At 38.3% G+C, this 22,065-nt stretch overlaps 1 protein-coding gene across 2 annotated transcripts in view; it reads left to right on the forward strand.

Annotated features, from left to right (window-relative positions):
- LAMB3 (laminin subunit beta 3) overlaps positions 1–22,065 on the forward strand; it is a 100,371-nt gene that overhangs the window by 49,711 nt on the left and 28,595 nt on the right. For both annotated transcript variants that reach the window (XM_073615763.1, XM_073615764.1), the window contains 9 exons: positions 2,885–3,067; positions 4,989–5,052; positions 6,081–6,274; positions 9,371–9,491; positions 12,079–12,267; positions 14,114–14,269; positions 16,932–17,128; positions 17,373–17,469; positions 18,981–19,350. In XM_073615763.1, coding sequence (XP_073471864.1) covers positions 2,885–3,067; positions 4,989–5,052; positions 6,081–6,274; positions 9,371–9,491; positions 12,079–12,267; positions 14,114–14,269; positions 16,932–17,128; positions 17,373–17,469; positions 18,981–19,350 — 1,571 coding nt within the window. The remainder of the gene's footprint in view (positions 1–2,884; positions 3,068–4,988; positions 5,053–6,080; positions 6,275–9,370; positions 9,492–12,078; positions 12,268–14,113; positions 14,270–16,931; positions 17,129–17,372; positions 17,470–18,980; positions 19,351–22,065) is intronic.

The raw sequence follows: 22,065 nt of genomic DNA on the forward strand, positions 1-22,065 counted from the left end.
ACAATCAAAGAGGTTTAAGAGACGTGTTAGCTCATGGGAAAGAGAATATTTAGAAGAATCACGAATATGATCATTTCATTTTTAGTTCTAGCCGTATATGGCTATGGCTTTAGTCTGCTGACTAGTTGATTTGAAATAGTATAAAAACAGAGTGACACTTCACTTCAGGACGCACCACACACTTCACTACACTTCACTACACGACACAACACAACACATGTCCTTTACTCACACACAGAAGGACTTCGCTACTTTTTCACACACATAAAGAAGAAGGACACACGCATCCTTACATTGAAGATGACATATTGTTTACATTAGGCCTAAATACAGCCTACCTCACAAACAGCTGCTAGAGTGGACATCTCTCTGACATAGAAAAGCACAAACGGAGCTGAGACATCTCTTGAACATTCTTGATACAAGTTTTTGTTCCTATTATTTTTGTTTTGCTACATCTAGCTGTAAGAAGAATTTAACTTTGTATATATTTTCAAGTTGTTGCCAAGTGTGACCAAATAAACTCACACTTTGTTTTAAGACAGCCTGGCTACTGAACTTTTGAACAAAACGCCTAAGACACTGTTGACATAACACGTGTCTGTGAGAAGAGAAGGTTTTTACACCCTCACCACATTTTTACACCTGGCTAGCTACTTTATTTCTGCACATTTTCAATTAAAAAGTGTCTTTAGGATCAATCATTTATACAGCTGTCACAACCAGATCCAAGGTGGTTGTCAGAGAGGGTATATATGGGGAAGGGGCAGAAAAAATTTATTTATTAGTCATACCTCTTACCAGTCATTCAGAGCCTAACAGAGAAGCCTTCCTGCTATTCTTTCTCTCTCTCACTCATGATTTATATTTTGTAAAAGGCCATAGGACTCCTGATGGTGTCAACAGAAAAAGTTTAGGAACTTCTCTGCATAGCTTTGCATGACAGATGGGATGTATAATGCATACACATGTCTAAAGCCTGGAGAGCTTTTCTTACAAAGCATTTTTTTTACCTCTGACTCACAGGACAGTCTATATTGCTTCTTACAGACTTTTTCTCTCATTGCATACTTTTACAAAGCATTTTCTCTAAAAAGGCGATCTTTAACAAAGGACATTTCCCACAAGGCAGTCTGTTTCATGGGAAACATGAACAATTTTTCTCTTTTAGAACACTGTTCACTCTTTCCAAAGGCACTCTCTCACAGGACATTTTCACATGGCATTTTATCAGGGCACTCTCTTACAGGACACTCTTTCACATGGCACTATATTAGGGCACTCTCTCACAGGATACTTTTACTGGACATTATAAATAGGCACTCTCTCTCACAGAACACTCTCCCACATGGCATTATAACAGAACACTCTCTTCCACAGGACATAGTTACATAGTTAGTCAGGTTGAAAAAAAGACACAAGTCCATCCAGTTTAACCTTAAAAACAATAAATAAATAAAATAAAAAATATCGTACAATCCAATATACCCGATTTTATACCCTCAGTTGATCCAGAGGAAGGTAAAAAACCCCAGCAGAGCATGCTCCAATTTGCTACAGCAGGGGAAAAAATTCCTTCCTGATCCCCAAAGAGGCAATTGGATTTTCCCTGGATCAACTTTACCTATAAATGTTAGGACACTCACATGGCACTAACATGGGACACTTTTACATGGCATTACAACAAGGCATTCTCTCACCAGATACTCATTCACATGGCACTATCACAGAGCACTCTCTCTCACAGGACACTTTTCCACATGATGTTATAAAAGAGCAACCTCTTCCACAGGACACCCTTTCACATGGCACTGTCAGAAGGCATTCTCGCTCACAGGACACTTTCACATGGCATCATAGCAGGACACTTTTTCACAGGGCACTGTCTCCCACAGGACACTCTTCCACATGGCATTATAACAGGGCACTCTCTCTCACAGGACACTCTTTCAAATGGCATTATAACAGCGAACCCTCTTTCTGACATGAAACTTTCACAGGGCACTCTCTCCCAAGACACTCTTTCACATGGCACTATCTCATAGGATAGACCAACAGGACAGTCTGTGCTTCACAGGGTAGTCTCTCAGTTGGCACTACTATAGCACTACTATATGGCATCTTTTTTTCACTCAACAGTTTTCACAATTCTCTCTTTTTTCAGAGGGCCTTCTTTGGTTTGTTGGATTGTGGGGGCATTAAAAGCATTTTTATTTCTGTTCTATAAATGCAAAAATGATTTGTTTATTCTGCCAGAAATTTAATCAGTCAATACCTTCCTGTGCTTTCAGGATCACTAGGTAAAGTTAAAGGGAAAAAAAAGCTTGGGGGAAAAAAAGAAAACAAATCTAGTTTTGCAATATCATTTGCAAAATTTTCTATATTAAATTGTGGTTCTTGGTTTTAGTTACACTTTAAAGATTTGCAGAGAGGTTGTATTGGTTAAAAAATCATCTACTGATCATCCCTCACAGCTATTACCTTTTTGTTCCACTTGACCCTCTCTTCTAGATTGTAAACTCTAACTAGCAGTGCCCTTTGATACCTCCTGTATTGAATTGTATTGTAACTGTACTGTCTGCCCTCATGTTGTATATATTCCATTCAGTATGGTGACCAAAATCCTGCAGTTTCTAGAAGGAATATAATCTCTATAAATTTATGTATGTTAACATAGGTACTGTTATTTTTTTTTAACAAGCAGTAAAGGAAATAGAAGCTGTAGCTGAAAAATGGTTGGTGATAATAACTGAAACATGGAAGCTGACTCAAAATATAATGATTTTGAGTGGTGACAGAACTGTGCTCCTATATGTAACATATGTAATATTGATTTAGCTGTCTTAACATGTCCTCCTTTCTTTCTTTGGCTGTCATTGTACAGAGTCCCCGACCAGCTGGCATGATAATAGAGAGATCTTCAGACTTTGGCAGAACATGGCATGTGTATCAGTATCTAGCTTATGATTGTGCCACTGCTTTTCCACACATTAAACGGGGCCGTCCCCAACACCTAGAGGATGTGCACTGCCAGGAGCTGTATGGTAACCCAATGCATGGAGGCAAGGTAGGACACAGCTATAAATCTGAAAATGTATAGACGTGTTAAATACTGTATATTTGTGTCAGGGCTTCTGTATTGACTGGTCCTTCATCCACCCCCACCCCCCCGCTCTAGTTTTCTGCCGGCAGCCTGTACTGTTAGATCTGCTTGGCCTCTCCCACAGTTCTGTTTTGTTGTTGCCAGGATAAGTACTGTACAGTAATGATGTCACTGCTACTTTAACAAGGTAATACATGGATTTGCAAAAGCATTTGATGCACTCAAAGTGGATAAATCCTTTGTGGTGATTGAGGAATGTGTTTAAATAAATGTTTTAAATTATACATTGCCAGTATAATTTAGAAAAACAGTTAAGAGAATTTAATGTATACAACGTATAATTGTTGATTTGCAGCAACATTTGTATACAGGAATGTCTTTTGGAAGTGTCTTACCTCACATACAAAGCTACCTTTTTATTGCAAAAAGTAGTAAAAGTAAATTGAACAGCACAGCCTCATTATTAGCAGGTATTAAAAGTGAATCAGCTAGCATTTTCCATCCACTGTGTGGGTTTGATTTAGGGAGATACAATTTCAAGCTTTGGAATATACCAAGCTTATTTTGAAATAAATAACAAAACATAGTGCCCATATATATATATGAACCAGCCAGCAGATTTTTCCATTCAAATGTTCAGATATCAAGGATGAAATTGGATCGTGGCGTTCAGGACCCATATATATTGGTGGCTGGTGATGTGTGGCTTAATCTGCACTTATTTCAGATTTTCTTATTTAAATAATCACTTACTGAGGTGGAAGCTGATTTTAAAATATTCTCTCATTCATATTCAAAAGCTAAACTGAGCATAAAACATTAAAGCATGATGCTAGTTTGATGCCTTGGCTCCTACCATTCCATTTGGCATCATTGATTAACCATGCTTTTAGAGTCACAAAGTCCCTTTGGCAGCTAAATGGCAGCTAAAAATATGGGCCAGCTCCTGTTCATCAAACTTAAAGATACTTTTTTGATATTTGTTGCATAATAGTTGCTTTTGTTCATCCAGGTATATCTTGGTTTTAACTACAAACTAAGGCCTCATGCGCACTGGATGTTTTTTGCAGCGACTTCTATTTTTTTCCTTTTTTTCCCCTAGACTCCCCTTCATGTTAGCCTATGTGTCCAGGCACACATAGGGGATTATTTATGAAAGGCAAATCCACTTTAAAACTACAAGTGCGCTGCAAGTGCACTTGAAAGTACACTTGGAAGTGCAGTCTCTGTAGATCTGAGGGGCACATGCAAGGAAAATTAAAAACAGCATTTTAGCTTGCACATAATTGGATGATAAAATCAGCAGAGTTTCCCCTTATTTCAGATCATCCCCTCAGATCTACAGAGATTGCACTTCCAAGTGCACTTTCAGTATGAATTATTGATAATATTGTTACTAATACCGAAATTAACGATTTATTTCAAACATGCTTGACACTTATTAATGCGTGTTAATGCTTGTTAGCGCGTGTTAATGCTAGCGGCGTTTAGCGCTCAAGCGTAATTCATTTAAATGGCCAGAATAAATTATTATAATTTAATATTATTATTATTATTAATAAATTATTTTTATTAAAATAAATTTACGTCCAAACCTTTGACATCTGTAAACACACCTTAACTTATTACACACTTTTAGTAGCATCAGGTGTTTTTTCTGTCAAAACGCTGCTGCCAGAAGGAAAGGCTTTTAGGAGAGTTTCCAAAATGTCCTGTCTGCATGAGGCCTAAATATGAACAACTACCTGAACATATTTTGTTATGGTATCACATTAGTGCTTTCTTCCACAGCAGAAAAGCTCAGGTACAACTAATATTTAAGTAATGTTTCTCCTTTTTTGACTGTTAGTACATTTTTAATAAGATCTTTTACTTTCTGTTTTAGATAAGCTTTAGCCCAATGGCAATGGCTTTTACAGTTCCTGTATCCAAAAGTCAACAAATTCACAGTAAGAACCTTTTCATATCATGCTGAATTCTGTTGTTTAATTTGTAAAATGCAAAAATCTAGTGAAGACTCTGATTTGTGAAGATCAAGCCTCAATTATGATGTGTAACGCTTTGACTAATTATAGTTTGATGCGAGACCCTGATATTTTTTGGATTTTCACTAAGCTTACCACAGCTTCTAGAAGAAATGTAGAGTAAATCTACAAAGACTTTAAAGTGGCCAGTTAGATAAGTTCAGGGAAGTGGAGGTACCTGCACACCCTAGAAGCCCTTAAACTCTCCTAGGGCCAAAAAGTAATAGTCTACCCCATGCTATATCTCAGATCTCAACATTGGTCAGCAATTATGATGGAAAGTTGCAGTGACCAAATATGAGGCCCAAGATGTGCAAGGTAGTTGCAAATAAACACAAGTTGGAGTTTTTTTCATGTTTCATGTTTACAATATTTAAAATGTTAACCTTCTGCTTTCCTGTGATTAAGTTCCCAAGTTCCCACACATGTACACCAGCAATTGAAAGTGAAGTCCTCTTTGTTAGATTCTTCCTTTATTTTATATCCCAGAGAATTTAAAAATAAAAAGGCACCAGTATAGAGCAGGACAAGTGAAACTTCAAGGTGGGAACAGTACAGTGCTGGCTCCTGGGGAGATGAAAGCAGAGAGTGGAAGACTCACCACTTCAGATTCCACTTACAAATGAAATGTCAGCTTTGCACTTGCTGACCCTTTAAATGCTCTTAAATGTTTCAGTAGCACATAAATGTATTCCGATAATTAAACATAATTCAATAAAATCTTCATTCAAAGTGCACCAACCCATCTAATCAGAATTAATCTTTCACTTATCAGATTTCAGTAAACTGCAGTATAATTGGTTGCTATGGCTTACTGTACTTCATCTTTGCACACTATGCACTTCTTTGGTGAATTAGCCCAAATAAATGCATGTATAGTTATATTGTATGGTAGGTATAAAATAAAAAACAACTGTGACTGTAGAGAAATATCTCATGGCTTATCTTTTCAGAGCTTGGAGAGTTCACCAACCTAAGGATTAATTTCACCCAGCTGACACGCCTGCCACCCCAAAGATACCGGGAACCGAGTGCGTTCTATGCAATAGATACGATGCATGTCCATGGCAGCTGCTTCTGTTATGGCCATGGAGACAGATGTGTACCTGGTGCCCTGGCAGAGAGAGACCCATTTGGTGATATTCAGGTACATTTTTCAGAACAAGATACCTTTACCACAATTGTAAAATAAATATGGATACAACAGTCCTGATGTATGTTACATTATATAATGTTCATAATTGTGGAATAAAACATATGCCAAAAATAGCTTAGTTTTTGGGGTAAGCTAGGCTTTACTCAAGTGTAATATTTTCCTTCAAATATGAAAGCACTGAGTATACAATGAGATCTACAGTGATACATTGATTTTCATTGCAAAGGTCAAGTTTGACAAATTGGTGCAAACACATTTCATTCTTGACTGTGCTTTTATGGCCTAGAGTGCTGTATTGGAAGCACTGTTGTGCAGTCCCGAAACATTGCCTGAATCCTTTGACAATTTGGTTTGTTTGGTCCATGTTTCCCTTTTATGGCATATGTTGACTTCTTATCTATTACACAGTGTTATACATAAAGGGAAAGTGTAGCAGCTCATAGTTCTTAGGCTGCATTGACACCTGAGCATTGCGTTTGTGTGCGTGTTTGTGCGCCTTTTGTTACAGCATTTGAGCTTTGGGCATTTTTGTATTAGGCAAACATGTAAAGAAAATAACTGCACTGTATCCCATAAATCCCTGAAAAAGGGGCAGCAGCTCTATTGTGAGATATACACTAAAAATAAAGCAATTAAATTTGGGAGCTGCGCTCTTAAAGAAACAAATGAAGTGACAATGGGGGTTATTCCTGAAAGGCAAATCCACTTTGTACTACAAGTGCACTGAAAGTGCACTTGGAAGTGCAGTCACTGTAGATATGAGGGGAAGATCTGAAATGAGGGGAAGCTCATCCAATCATGTGCAAGCTAAAATGCGTTTTTTTATTTTCCTTGCATGTCCCCCTCAGATCTACAGCGACTGCACTTGAAAGTGCACTTCCAGTGCACTTTCCAGTGTACTTGCAGTGCAAAGTGAATTTGCCTTTAGTAAATCAACCACAATATGAACTGTTGCATGACTGACAAATAATATACAATGTGTAAATCAATAATATGGATTAATCAGCCCCAAAAGATTGATATGAAACTTGGACAAATGAAACCTTCAAGGATAGTGCTGATGAACAGTACATCACATAAACAGACACCAAATGTTTAATGTCCTCCTCATGTAGAGAACATATTCACACCGACATAGAAAGTGTAAATCCACCACCACATGAAGTACAACCAGAACAGCCTCCAAACATCACTCTCAAGCCGATGATCTTAATTTTCACAGTTTCTAGAAAGGATCCAGGGTCCTTGCTCAATTTTCGTTTTATTTGTACTTATGGAGCATTCCTCTCTGCGGACTACAATGAGATGCCAGGCTCGGGACGGGCGGTTGGTGGTCGGAATAGTGGCGGATTGAAGGCGACTCAGCTCCAGCTTCACCGTTTGCCTTCAATCTGCCTCTTTCCCCACCACCAACCTCCCGTCCCGAGCCTGGCATCTCATTGTAGTCCGTAGAGAGGAGAGCTCCATCAGACCAGTGAACATGAATATCAAGCGAGGACCCTGGATCCTTTCCAGCCCCTATGAAAAATTAAGATCTTCTGCTTGAAAGTGGTGTTTGGAGGCTGTTCTTGTTGGATTTGCTATCCGTTTGCCATCCCTGGAGATCAAGGCCCTGGCTGGGTATTAGCCACAAGCGAGTCAGCTTGTGCAAGCTGGTAAGCATGCACTTCATGTGGTGGTGGATTTACACTTTCCATGTCGGTGTGAATATGTTATCTTGAAGGATTTATCTGTCCAAGTTTCATATCAATCTTTTGGGACTGATTAATCGATATTGTGGATTCACACACTATATATCATTTGTCAATTATGCAACAGTTCATATTGTCACTTTATTCCTTTTTTTAAGAGCGTAGCTCCCATATTTTATTATTTTTGTATTAGGCTATAGAAAACAGTATCATCTTTTACATCACTTGTTGGTGTTTGGACATATCATTTTAAAAACACTTAACAAAACACGCGACATGCGTATTGCACATTTTTTTCACACACCGATGCAATTCTATGGGACTCAAAATGTCCCAAAACGCAATAATCTGCTCAGACTGAGCTACAAATGTAGCTCCAATTTTTGAGCTTTAGGTGTTTGGTTTCAGGCGTTTTGAAGTGAAGATGTGAACCCTTGCCATATAGATGCATTGCTTTTTTTTCTTTCTAAGCCCTGGTTCATACTGATGCTATTTCTGATGCATTCCAGAATGCATGGAATTGCATGACAAGTGAAATAACATAAGTTTCTATGGAGGCTATTCACATGTATGCAGTGTGATTCAAATGAGATTTTGAAAAGGGTTCTGTGCGAGTATAGTGCAGTGTGGTGTGATTTGTAGTTACATAGACACGAATGGAAATCAGATGCAGATCGCTTATCTGTCCGAAGATATCACGATTCCAGCGTGTTTTCTGCAAGTCTTTGCTTTGTTCCTTACAGTATCTTCCATTCCTGGTCCCTGTTAGGAGAGAGAGACTGACTGTATTCAAATCACATAAAAAACTTATTAGAATTGCTTCTCAAACTGCATCAGCTAGTACTGGAGCTGCTCCTTGAAATCGCACTGCATAAAGGGTTCAACTCTAACCTATGCTAAGCGTTTTGGAACTTCAAGCTACAAAACGCTCAAGTGTGAATGGGGCCTTAGTCTTAGCTGCAGAAGTGACAGCTGCATGGAAGATGAGGCATCAAGCTGGCAAAAGTAATGCATGGGGCAAGCAATGGAAGGAAGTTTATGCAATAGAACTGAAACTAACAAGGTCTCTGCCATGAATTTTTACAAGTATGACTATTCTCCTTTTCGTTTGCCTATAACAAGCCCATTTTAAAGAGGAAATATGTACAGGTAGAAGCTATTACCTTACATTTATGAACAGGAAAAAAATAAATAAATCAATGCCCAATGTTATTTCTTTGCATGTTTACATTAATTAAGGAATATGCCACTGGTTATTGTCCTTAATGACAACCTTATAAAATGTAAACACATATTTGTGAATTAAATTACCTGTTAGATATGTTTTTGCTATAATCCTGTAATTGTATTCTGTATGCTCCAGACCACTTGCAAATGATGATAGATTTTTTTTCAGGTACATGATACATGTGTATGCCAACATAACACTGCTGGAATAAACTGTGAACGTTGTGCTGACCTCTACAATGACCTGCCTTGGAAGCCAGCTGATGAAATCAACCCCAATGTGTGCAAGAGTAAGTTTTATGAACAGCTTTTCAGAACTCACTACATACACTATGATGATTTAGCCTTTAGAATTGCACTGAAATTGCAAGAGGAACTTTGTTTTTGGGAAGTTTGTTTTGTTTAAGAATAAATGGTAATTGCTTAATAGCTGCATCTGTTTGGAAAAGGTTATGCCGCGTACACACGAGCGTACTTTTCGACCGGACTGGTCTGACGGTCTATCCAACGGACTTTCCGAACAAACGGACTCGCCCACCAAAGTCCGACGGACTAGCATACAGACGAGCGGACTTTTCGACCAGACTCGAGTCCGTTGGAAAGATTTGAAACATGTTCCAAATCTAAAGTCCGTCAGATTTTCGACCGAAAAAGTCCGCTGCAGGTCCGATGAAGCCCACACACGGTCGAATTGTCCGCCGGACTCGGTCCTCTGGACCAGTCAGGTCGAAAAGTCCGCTTGTGTGTACACAGCATAAGACCCTTGTCACATTTTTATTGCTGTGTGTTGCTATTGGGGTAATTCATCTCTTTTTATCCTGCTAACCATGGTCACCAAGAAATAGAGAGAATAAAAATCCCAAATTTTAGAGTTGTTTTTAGAACCTGAAGTAAAAGGAAATCTTCTATTAACAACACTTGTTCTTGGGCAACTCTCTAAGAGTTAATTTACAGGAGGAATCAGAGGGCCCTGCTATGTTGGTCTGTCAAGCGGTGGATACTTTGGTGGTTCTTTATGATTAAGCCCCGATGGGCGTGGCAAAATGCATCAAATTCTGGGCTCAGGAGGTGCTCATGGCTGAGGCCATTCACATTTCTTTTCACCTGTTGAGCTAGTGGTTTGCAGCGTCTCTCATCCCCTCATAAGCGGTGGATACTGCTGCCTCCTGAATCCCTTTTTATTGACAGCTAAATGGGGCGTTTAAATAGAAATACTGCACTGCAACCATTCACTTGAATGGCTAGCATTTAGTGGCGGTACTACCTGTGGAACACGTCAGAGAACAAAAGATTTGGAGCACTTTCAAAGCAAAAAGCCTGCATTGGACACGAGGAAGCTGAGGGACAGTCCACTGCCATGTAGTAGGGGAGTAGAGGAGAGTGACAGTTGCCAGAGAATCAGGTAAGTAAAACAAATTTTTAGGGTACTCTAGACATAAATGAGTATGCAACTTTTGCAGTATGTAGGCAGCCCCACTGCAAGGGAAGATTTTTGTTTTCCCCAGAGATAGGCTTTTACGTTTTTAAAGTTCTTCTATGCCACAGTCTAAAAGCCTACATGGTAATGTATTTATATTATAAGCTATTGTCGTTTTGGGTCTTTATATGAAATGTTTATAACAAGAGATCTTTATATTTCATGCAAATGTTTTGATAACTTAAACTGCAATTGGGATACTACTAAGGAACTTCTTAGATTCCGGCTAAACGATTATTTATATCATATAGTTAGGACAAAATGTATCATGCTTATTCACAAACAAAACTATGGCAACACTTTTAAGCGAACATATACTACACACTTAAAAAGAAGCCCATTTTCTTATTGGAGAAGGTGTCATTCTCTAATCAGCTTTTTGTAGTCTGTGTAGATCACCTGAATTAGATTTTAGTCTCTAATGTCACTTTGGTAGCTTAAAATAGGACAAGAATGAAAGAATTTGAAGCCAATTCTTTGTCACCATCTACTGGTAACTTTTTTGAACTGCATTGTGTTGGAATGACATTGGAATGATCATTTTTAACTAATTATCACAATAGTTTAGGGACTTTTGAGGGTTTTGTGGTATCACTGATTTACAAATGTATTGTCATTGTCTATTTCATGCAATGTGTATTTACTAAAATTGGATAAAAGCCATTTGATTTTCTTTTTTTAAAATTTAAGGTAATCAGCAAAATATAGTAGTATGACCTGACAGTCTATGCTTAATGATATCCGCCAGCAGTAATATATGTACCGACCGTGTACAAACAAGGAGTTAAAGATATCAATAAAGTAATAGACCAGATTCCAGCACAGTATCGTGCAATTCCTAAAGACTTAGGGCCGTAGTTTCCACAGCAAACAAATCCTGCATTGTGGTAGAAGACATGTAGGAGAGCATTTGATTTTCAATAGGTAGCTAGTAGTTTTATAGAAATGTTATTGGGGATATCTTATGCCAGACTGTTCTTTTAAGGTGTTAATCCACACCCAAACAATATTTTAGTTTTTGATAGGTGCTGGAAAGTGGACATAAGCTACCTTCTTATATATATTAGACTTGGTGGGGAGAACCTTGAACTTTGAGGCCTGTACACCAGTATCAACAATTGCAAGGCCCTGCGCGATCCTACATTTTTTTTTTTTATTATACTAAACCCCATGTGAAATGCAGAAAGAACAATGGGAATACAGAAAATGCAGAAACAGCTGGAAACTTTGCCAAAGAGATCTTGCCATTCGAGTCTCCTAGACATAATAAAGATTAGCGGATGTCTTATTTTACCAAACCAGTGTCAAATCTGGGTGTTTTAGCCTTTTAATGAAATGATAGAAGAAACCGGTGTTTTATTACTACTGTTTATGTAATATCAATGTTTTTTTCTTCCCAGAGTGCAACTGTAACAATCACGCTGACAAATGCCACTTTGACCCTGAAGTATATGAAGCTAGTGGCAGAGTGAGTGGGGGTGTATGTGAGGATTGCACTGATGGCACCACAGGAACAAACTGTGAGCGTTGTAAACCTGATTACTACAGGAATCCAAATCGAGACGTTAGCCACCGAGATGCCTGTGTTTGTGAGTAACATTCATAGTGTGGCTATAGTAATAATAGCAAACCTCCCAGCTTTCTGAGATGGGAAAGAGGGGCGCAATGGAGCACAATGTATGTAGGCAAAGGCGACACCCTACCACGCCCCTAATTTTGTGGACCAGGAAGAATTAATATGCAAAAATGATTGGACTTCACTATTTTTCCTTGTTACCAGCTTTTTGTAATGACAAATGCAAAAAATTAGGGATTGGGTAAAAAATATATTGGAGTATAATAGAGTTCTACACATCAGCCCAGACAAGAGGGACAACTAAGGAGAAAAGAGAGGCAGAGGGACTTGATCCCAAAAGAAGGACAGTCATGCCAAATGAAGGACAGTTGGGAGCTATACACTGTAGTAGTGAATAAAACAAATAAAACCAAGAATGTTGCTCGCTGAATTTAGTAAGGTGTTTTCACTGCCTTGTGTAAAACATGACAGCCTGTATCTAATATATGTGGGGAAAGCCTAAATCTAATTATGGCTTGAACCTGACATAGGTTATATGTTTCAGTAAATAGAAAATGCCCAGGAAGGAAGTAATGGTGTGCAGACTTTTGAATAAACATGTTTTATCAGTGGCTCATTTATTTATGACCACAAAGATTCCAAGTTGTTCTAAACCAGTGTTTTAAAGCCGGACGTAAACGGTTCAAATCTCATCCGGTTCAGCAGGAACCAACCAAGATTCGAACCATGTATGGGCAGGCTGAATGTACACGAGTTGATTGATCGATTAACTTGGGTACAACCAGCCTGTGGGATTTTACATGTGATTATTGCTAGCGGCTATTATAGCTGCTAAAAGTAACCACTGTGTTCTGCCGGCAGGAACGGCTCCCCCTGCCCCCCTACAGAGAGAACACAATGGCTCAGCAGGAAGGATTACCCCATCAATGCTGACTGTGATGAGGCAATCAAGTGATTTTCTTTCCTGCAACCCATGGATGCAGAAAAGAAAATTGCTCCATCTATAGCTGGCTTAACAATGTAAACATAAAAATTGCCAAACATCTCCACCCCTTTCCATTACCTAAATGCTCCTATTGACCAGTGAGACCATTAAAACCCTGGCCATTAGAAAGGCCTGGGTGGTGGGAAGGCAGAAATCTGCATGGCAACTGTAAAGGCTGTTGTTGTTGTGTTCTTTAATAGAGCACCTTGGGATTTTAGATTACTGGAACATCCTGCAAGAAGTGCCTACTATTCACAGCAGCACATCCTTGCACAAAGGGACAGCTAGAGTATCAAACTACAGAAAAGCAGCAACCAATACCATTATAACTGCAGCTGCACAGGACTTGGATTCATATTATTGGATCAGAACCACAAGAAATTAATAAATCATTACAAGTGGTCGAAGCAAATTAACCAAAATATCATCCAAAGGCATATACTGTACACAATTATTAGGAAACCTCTGATGACATGAAGTGTTTCACATGAATGCTTATTCTAAAATCAAGAATAATGTTCATTACCTGAAACTTTTTGAAGTACAGTAACTGAAGATCCCATAGGAGTCTGACAACTTTTAAACAAACTTTTTTATGGTGGCTGATGAAACTTCAGTATAAAATTATGTTATTTTACAACAAAATGAATTAGCTACTTATGTAACAATGCTTATCTCAATAGACGGTGATCTTTTAATGTATTTCTCATTCCATCTACCACCCTGAATAATTCTCTACAGAATGATTCAGGTCTTTGGTCACCAACACATTTTACCTGCATTGAATTAACATGGAAGCATGCACTCCATTGAAAAACAGTGCTATTAAAAGGGAAAATGATTATTTAGACATTAATTTTAATGTTTGTTTCAGCCTGTGATTGTGATCCAGAGGGTAGCATTGATGGTGGCAGCTGTGATCAAACAAATGGAAGATGTCTTTGTAAAGAAAATGTTGGAGGAGAGCGTTGTGACCAGTGCAAGCCAGGATTCTATCTTCTGAGTGCTTCCAATCCACTGGGATGCACAAGTAAGTGACAGACATATTACCAATCACAAAATAATCATAATCGTGCATTATTGTGTGCTATTTTTATTATAACTACTAGGCAAATTGTGAATACATTTTCCTATTGCAGAATTCTTTGCCTGCTGCAGAATAAAAGCTATTTCAGCTCATACAAAGTTCTTAATTTCCAATCTCTGAAGGAAGAAAAGTTATTGTTGCCTAAAACAATGAATTATTTGCCCCCCTTCATGCCCCATGTTGCAATGAAAGAATATGAGAGTTAAGTAGCAATATACATACATGGTAATACAGGGTGATTAAGCTCATTGTGGTAGATTTAGTAAAGCCATGTAAGTCCGAACTGTACTTAAGGGCATTCTGTCCCACTTTTATTAGGAAAAACAGAAAGGAAAGTTCACATGTTGTCCACTTCAAGGTTCCTCTATTCTCTCTTTGGTCTCCTCAGACCACGACCCTTCAGGCTCACTCAGCCTTCAGTTGCAGAACCTATCTGTATGGGCCCACTACTCCTAGCTTCCCAAGCTTCCTCAATCTTCCAGAGACTTCCAGATTCCCTCTAGTCCTCTGGATTCACTATCCACATCAGCTTTCTCAGTCTTCGAGACCCACTCTTGGTCTCCCAGAAGCACGTAGCTGTCCTAACTTTCCCAGTGCTGTGGAAGTTTGCACCCTCCGGATGGAAACCAAGCTCTCCTGACAGGGCTCTGTCTCCAAAATGGGAGCCCTGAGCTATGATCAGGTTTGGCTTATAATGACTAGTATGTACCACTTTATGGAAGCTATTGTTTACAGAGCATCCCCTAGTGGAAGGCATCCTATTTTAAATACCATTTGACAGAGGTACAAATATTACCAGTACCCCATAATTATTTATACATGTTTTCCCTGCAAAAAAAAAAAAAATATTTTAAAACGAACTAAGAAAAGATTAATAAATCCCATTTCATATAGCCTTCATTTTAGTTGTAGAAAACTGTAAACTGTCTTGATAAAAAAACACCAGAAGATGCATTAGCACCCCATGAGGACATGACAAGTACCCCTTTTAGGACATACCAATGGACGAACATTAGCTTTATCGATTCCTGCTTGTAATACAGAGCATCGCTACTGGGGCCCGCAGCACCAGCTGCTGTGATACCCTCCCCACGGCTCAATGTACTTTTGCTGGTTTGTATACCCTGCATTTGACAAATTGCTCAATGTGAACAGAGGTTCCTCTTGCATTATATAGTGCACAGATGAATTATTTGTCTGCCTCTATGCAGGCCAAGCTGAGTCACACTGTGTGATACAAGAATTACCTTTCAGAGAATAGGTGAACAGAGGTTTAGTATTATTCAATGATAGTTGTCAAAGGAGCCATATTTTTACAGATGTTAAATTCAGTATAAGTAAACTCAAGCTTTCTGGTTAGAACATTTTACAGCTCACGAAGTGTACACCACTAGAGGGCAACAATAATCTACAAAAAAACATACAAAGTATTTACTGTGTGAAACACAGTGCTATGTAAAGTTTATAATTCAAGGATTAAAATGTAAATGTGGAATATTTGAGATATGCGTGTAGGGTTAGATAGTTTTGTAAAACTACTATATTAGATACATTTTCCCCTTTTATATGTCATTGCAACTACAGAGGGAATCATGGAAACATTTTGTATATTGGTGTATTCTAAAAGCATTGCCTTGTTAATTGCTCAATTGTATGTTTAATCCATGTATAGTTATATCTCTTGGAGCTTTATCATTTAATTTTTTAAAATTATTTTCTTCTAATAAATTTTGTGTTTTTTTTATTAAATAATAGAAAGCAAACCACAAACCATATATCCTTATGTGAGTAGTATATTGTTACAGAGATCTTAGCAACCGTGTATGACCTTCAAATGCTCAGCTCAGATTTGTAAATTGCATGGAGAGGTGTCCATGGAGCAAAAAATTGTCACTTGTGCATAGTAAGAAAAAAAATAACCTATGAAAAATATGTGGACAGCACAGTAATTTAGTGGTTAGCACTTCTGCATTGCAGCACTGGGGTTTTAATTCAAATATCAACCAGGACACTATCTGCACAGAGTTAGCATGTTATCCCTGCACTTGCATAGGTTTTCATCAGGTACTCCTGCTTCCTCCTACACTCTAAAGGCATGCTGGTGTGTTCATTGATTTCTGAAGTTTGCGTGTCTTTATGTATTTATGTGAGCTGGGAACCCTAGATCGCTAGCTTCTTGAGGGCAGAGACTGATGTGAATCTACAGCATGTAAAGCACTGTGTAAATTGACTGCGCCATATAAATACCTTTAAAAAAAATAAAATAAATAAAAATATGACAAAGTGACAAAATTGGTATTTTAGATAAATCACTAGTGGTAGCCATTACAGCAGAATTCTCTTATCCCTTTTGAGATCTGACAACATGAACAAACATTGCCACATTCCAACTTCCCTTCATTCTCTGTACGAGAGCTGCAACTGTAATGCCAGCTTTTGGAGCACTTTGTCAGAGCAATTTCATTTTCACAGTCTCGTAAAATTCAAGGCTTTGCAAAATTAGGCACAGCGGTACCTAAAAGTTTGGGAGGTCTAAACTTGAGGCATACATATAATGTAGTTGTTTAATTTTAAGAGGTTTGATTTTTTTTTCTTTTTGTTTCAGAGTGTGAATGTGATCCTCAGGGGACAGAGAATGGCCAATCTTGTGACAGTGAAACAGGACAGTGTCGTTGTCTTCCAAATGTTATAGGCCAACGGTGTGATCAGTGTGCCACCCAACATTGGAATCTTGCTAGTGGAAGGGGCTGTCAACAGTGCGGTTGTCATCCCAGGAACTCATATAGTCTGCAGTGTAATCAGGTACAGGATGTGTTCAGAAAAGGCCAGATTTCCGTACTGCTAGCAGCTATATAGTAAGAGGATTCGCCTCTATGTTAGAAAAGTGTCAATTATCAATATATAAACTAAAGATTTTTGATTTAAGGCAGCAACATTACATGTCTTGCAATGTTCCTGTTTTGGCAGTTTAATTGAAAGTCTTTCTAGTAGTTTATAGATTTTTTTTATATTGTTATAATATAATATAATATTCTATTTTGTTTAGGTAACTGGCCAGTGTTTATGTAGAGAAGGCTTCGGTGGTCAGCGCTGTACTGAGTGCCCAGTAAGGATGTATGGAGACTTGCAGGCTGGATGTAAAGGTTTGTATGATATGCTTGCACGCTATACCACATCAAGAATATTTGATAACATTGCAAAAAAACAAATATTGATATTTCGAAAGTGTAAGCCCCAGGCAGATGTGCTGATTATATTTATATCCATGAAAACCACTAATGCTACATTATTTTAAGCATCAAATTGTTTATAGACCAATGGAAGTAAACACATTGGATATTTTTTTAGTCCAGCACAGCTGGTACAGCTGCTGCCTCAAAGTACTTGCACAACACGTCCTTCCTCACTGTGAGCACTCAAGTGGCCCAGAAAGCTACACTATCTTCCAAGTTTGATCAGGGATTCTCTTAATTTGCAGGGATTTGATTCTCTCTTCCTGTTTTGGCTATGGGACAGGAAGTGAAGGTAAATTTCTGTAACACAGATGGCAAAAAATAAAAACTGACAGGGGTTATAAATCTCCCTTACTCTATCCAAAATGTTTTGCCTATAGTTATACTTTAAGTACATAGAGTGCATGACTATAACATAGACCTGTCTACAGTACCAACTTAAGCTGGTCGTGAATATCAGCTGATGTTTTGACCTCAGGCAATGATCCAATTACTAAAGAGATCCCTCCATGCAGACATGGCAGACATGCAACATGTAACTTTTATCTCGGGGAAATAAATGCTTATTAGCTGCAATATTCCAGCTTAGTTGATGTTCCAGCAAGTTGCGTCACCATCTGCCCAACAGCAGATAAAATGCATCCCCTAGGAGAAAAGTGCAATAGAAATATAATTTCAACAACAACAAAAAAAGTTTAGGCTGCAGCGCTTCAAAACTTAGAACCAACATATGGCATTTCATTTTACAAAGCTCCATCCTGTCAAGGCACCTTTAAAGCAGCATTTAGCTCTAAGATTTTTTAGGGTCCCCAGGAGGTTTATGCCATAATGTACTAGCATACACTGCATATTAGCACATTATGGCAGACACACCTGTCAAATGCAGCCCTCCAGCTCTGCAATGCCACATCACCAAGAGGTCCTTGCCCCTTCCATCCCCACCTGGTCATCCTTCCTGGTTTATGCTCTCCGGATGCTTGAATGGCCTGGTCACAGTGATGTCACTGCCACACGTGTGCAGGGAAGTCGCTTGACCATGGCACAAAGAAGGTGCCATAAACATGTTATGAGCTGTGTATGCACTGCTCAGAGTACATTACCGCTGACAGGTCGGCAGGGACATTTACGAAAGAAGAGACCACTAAGGTCTTCTGTTATAAAAAAACGCTGCCTCTCAGTATTTTTTTTTACTATGAAAGTTTAATATCGCTTTAAGCATTCAGGAGCCACTATAATATGAGTTGTTACTTTTTGCTGACTGACATTTTTTTTATAAATATCAGGTACATACTGTAAGCAGTTGCTTTGGCTTTTGTAGTAGGAGATTAGGGATGTATCGATTTACTTGGGAATGCTGCTGTAGTAATTCTTTTGACTAAGATGTTAAAATCAGCTAACAGTTATGTCTTCTTTTTATGTAGCGTGCAATTGTGACTTTCAAGGAACAACTGATATTGGTTGTGATAAAGCAACTGGAAAATGCTTGTGTCGTCAAGGCATTATTGGAGTACGATGTGACTCTTGCCAAAGAGGATATGCTAACACATACCCAGATTGCAGACCATGCCATACCTGTTTCCAGTTTTATGACAGTGAGTTTAGAACTCTTGGCACTCAAATGCAAACGCTACGAAACACAAGTGCCTTCCAAGGGGGGCAATCTGCTATAGACTTTGAACCTCGGCTAGCCATGTGCAGAGATGAACTTCAGCGTATTCAAAGACTGTCAAGTGGGTCAAGTGTCTCAGACAACAAGCTTTTACAGATGGAGAACCAACTGGCAAAAATCAGGTAAGACAGTAGTGGGTCCTACACCTCATTTATTGGCAGAGGAGCTGGCAGTTACCATGTTTATTTTTAGAAATTAATAAACTAATTTGTAGAACCTGAACCCAAATACACCAGATTTCCCTTTTTTAAGTTGTTGTGCAATGTTTCTGGTAGAATTTCACACAGCAAAAATGTACTACATCTACTACATCTCATGGTGTAGTCAGAAGAACACTAGTATATGAGAACTCAATACAGAGCATTTTTTCTCTCCTTATGTCCCCCCTCCCAAAAATATTGGGCTACAGAATCAATATAGGTAAATCTTCAACATTGGGAATTTTTGTTTACCATAAAAGTGTGGCTTTTCCAGTTAGAGTTTACTGCCTTTGAATGATTGCCTGCAGTAGTAAATAACACAAATATTAACTACTCAAGAGCTCAGAATTAATAATGATACGTAGAGTATTTTACTACAATGACTTTCTTCTACATCTTCAAAGGGAAACTATAATGGTTGGAGGGTCGATTTTATTTTAGTTGTTAGAAGTTTATACATTGTTAATCTTTTTTTATTTTTTTATATTGTATATGCAATATTTGCTTTACAAATAAATATTTTGTACACAACACAAGGGTTCCTAGAGCAATATTGGTTTTGTAAGGAGCCCTTTTGACATATCTGACTACAGATATTTAAACATGTTTCAGTAATGACTATAACATACGAACAAAGAAAATATATACAGAACCACAAAAAATTCCCTTTAACTTTAATTTCTTCAGTTATGTTATGTATTACATATTGCTTTCTGTTACATTATTCATCACATATTCCTTTCTGTTACATTATGTATTACATGTTTTTTTCTGTTACATAACAATCACTGAGCATCTTACACAATGTTAACATAAAATTCAAAGCAGGATTATTACAGAAAATGTTAAAATCTTCCAGTTATGCAACCCTTTACAGGAAATGTCAGCGGTTGAATGCTACGCCTTTTGTGTTTTGTGTAAAATGCCATAGTACTAAATCAGATTTATGTATATTGCCCATAAATGCCCTAAACACATAATGGGAGTTACTTATGTTTATTTTATATCTAGATCATATCTATTTCATACAAACATTAACAAAGGAGATAGCAGAAGAAACCACAGAACTGGAATTAACAGTTAATTCATTAAGACAAATGTACTAATTTTGCCCCACAGCAAGACAGTGCAAAACAGGAGCAGTTAGTCAGATCACAGTGTAATGCCCCGTACACACGGTCGGACATTGATCGGACATCCTAGGATTTTTTCTGACGGATGTTGGCTCAAACTTGTCTTGCATACACACGGTCATACAAAGTTGTCAGAAAATCCGATCGTTCTGAACGCGGTGACGTAAAACACGTATGTCGGGACTCTAAACGGGGCAGTAGCCAATAGCTTTCATCTCTTTATTTATTCTAAGCATGCGTGGCACTTTGTGCGTCGGATTTGTGTACACACGATTGGGAATTCCGACAACGGATTTTGTTGTCGGAAAATTTTATAGCCTGCTCTCAAACTTTGTGTGTTGGAAAATCCAATGGAAAACGTGTGATGGAGCCTACACACGGTCGGAATTTCCGACAACAAGGTCCTATCACACATTTTCCTTTGGAAAATCCGACCGTGTGTACGGGGCCTAAGAATGACAAGATTGCAGCTTGATCCATGCATTCTTCTCTCTGCTGCTTGAGAGTAGTAATACACCTATAACATGCCTCTAACTACTTCAGATTGAATGTATTGTATAACTTTCTTAAATCTGTATGTGGTCTTATTGCAGTTGTCTAAACATGTCTGCTGGCACAGGGGTCACAGATTTAAGCATACAAATTATAACTTGCTTGATACCTAATCCTCATGGTGTATGACAGATTTGTTTAAAGCCCAGTTGAGCGCTTATAATCTATTTCTGTAATGCAGTCTGGCTATATAAGGCCCCATTAACATCTGTGTATTTTATGTGTGTGTTTTTAATTTCCTTTCCTTTAATTTCAAAGGCAGACCACAAAAAGGTTTACAAAAATTAGTCATAATTGTATAAAGTTATGAAAGCCAAAACTAGACCGCATCATAACCAATGTAAAATGTCCCATTGCATAAATTTTTTTCATTCAATGTAACACTGTATTTTGCCCTAAATAGGCTCATCAAATGTGCAGCCTCTTAAGTTGTACAGTGAGAAGTAGGCAGATTTCAGGGTATTGTGAGGAATATATTGACTTTATTCTGGCACATCTTAGCTTCGGATGCTCCAATATGTAAACCTGGATGAAGTGCAGGTGTAGCGTGGGACCCCGTAACATTCGGATGATATTGACCCAATTAAGATCTCAAATGAAGAGAAACAGAAAGAGAGCACCACTAGAGAGAGGGGTAGTGATAAAAAAATAGGGGTCAGGTGGAAAGGTGAATGGGTTGAGGGGCTTTAAGGGATGGTGGGTCTGTCACGGAATTGACTTCAAAGCTTGATATTCATGAGTAGTTAATCCAATAGAACCAAGTTTTTCTAAATTTTTCTTATGTGTGTTTTGAGTGTGGTGTGTAAAAGAAATCCTGGTTGCTGCATATTTGATGTGCGTTCATGAAAATGCATGTTATATAGTGTTCGGTGGTATTGCAGCTGAAATGCAATGCACAGATGTTAACTGTCCCTTATGAAGATGCCTTGTTTCACTTCTTTTCTATCTTCAA

This window comes from Aquarana catesbeiana, linkage group LG02 (genome assembly GCF_042186555.1).
Source record: "Aquarana catesbeiana isolate 2022-GZ linkage group LG02, ASM4218655v1, whole genome shotgun sequence".
Lineage (NCBI taxonomy): Eukaryota > Metazoa > Chordata > Amphibia > Anura > Ranidae > Aquarana > Aquarana catesbeiana.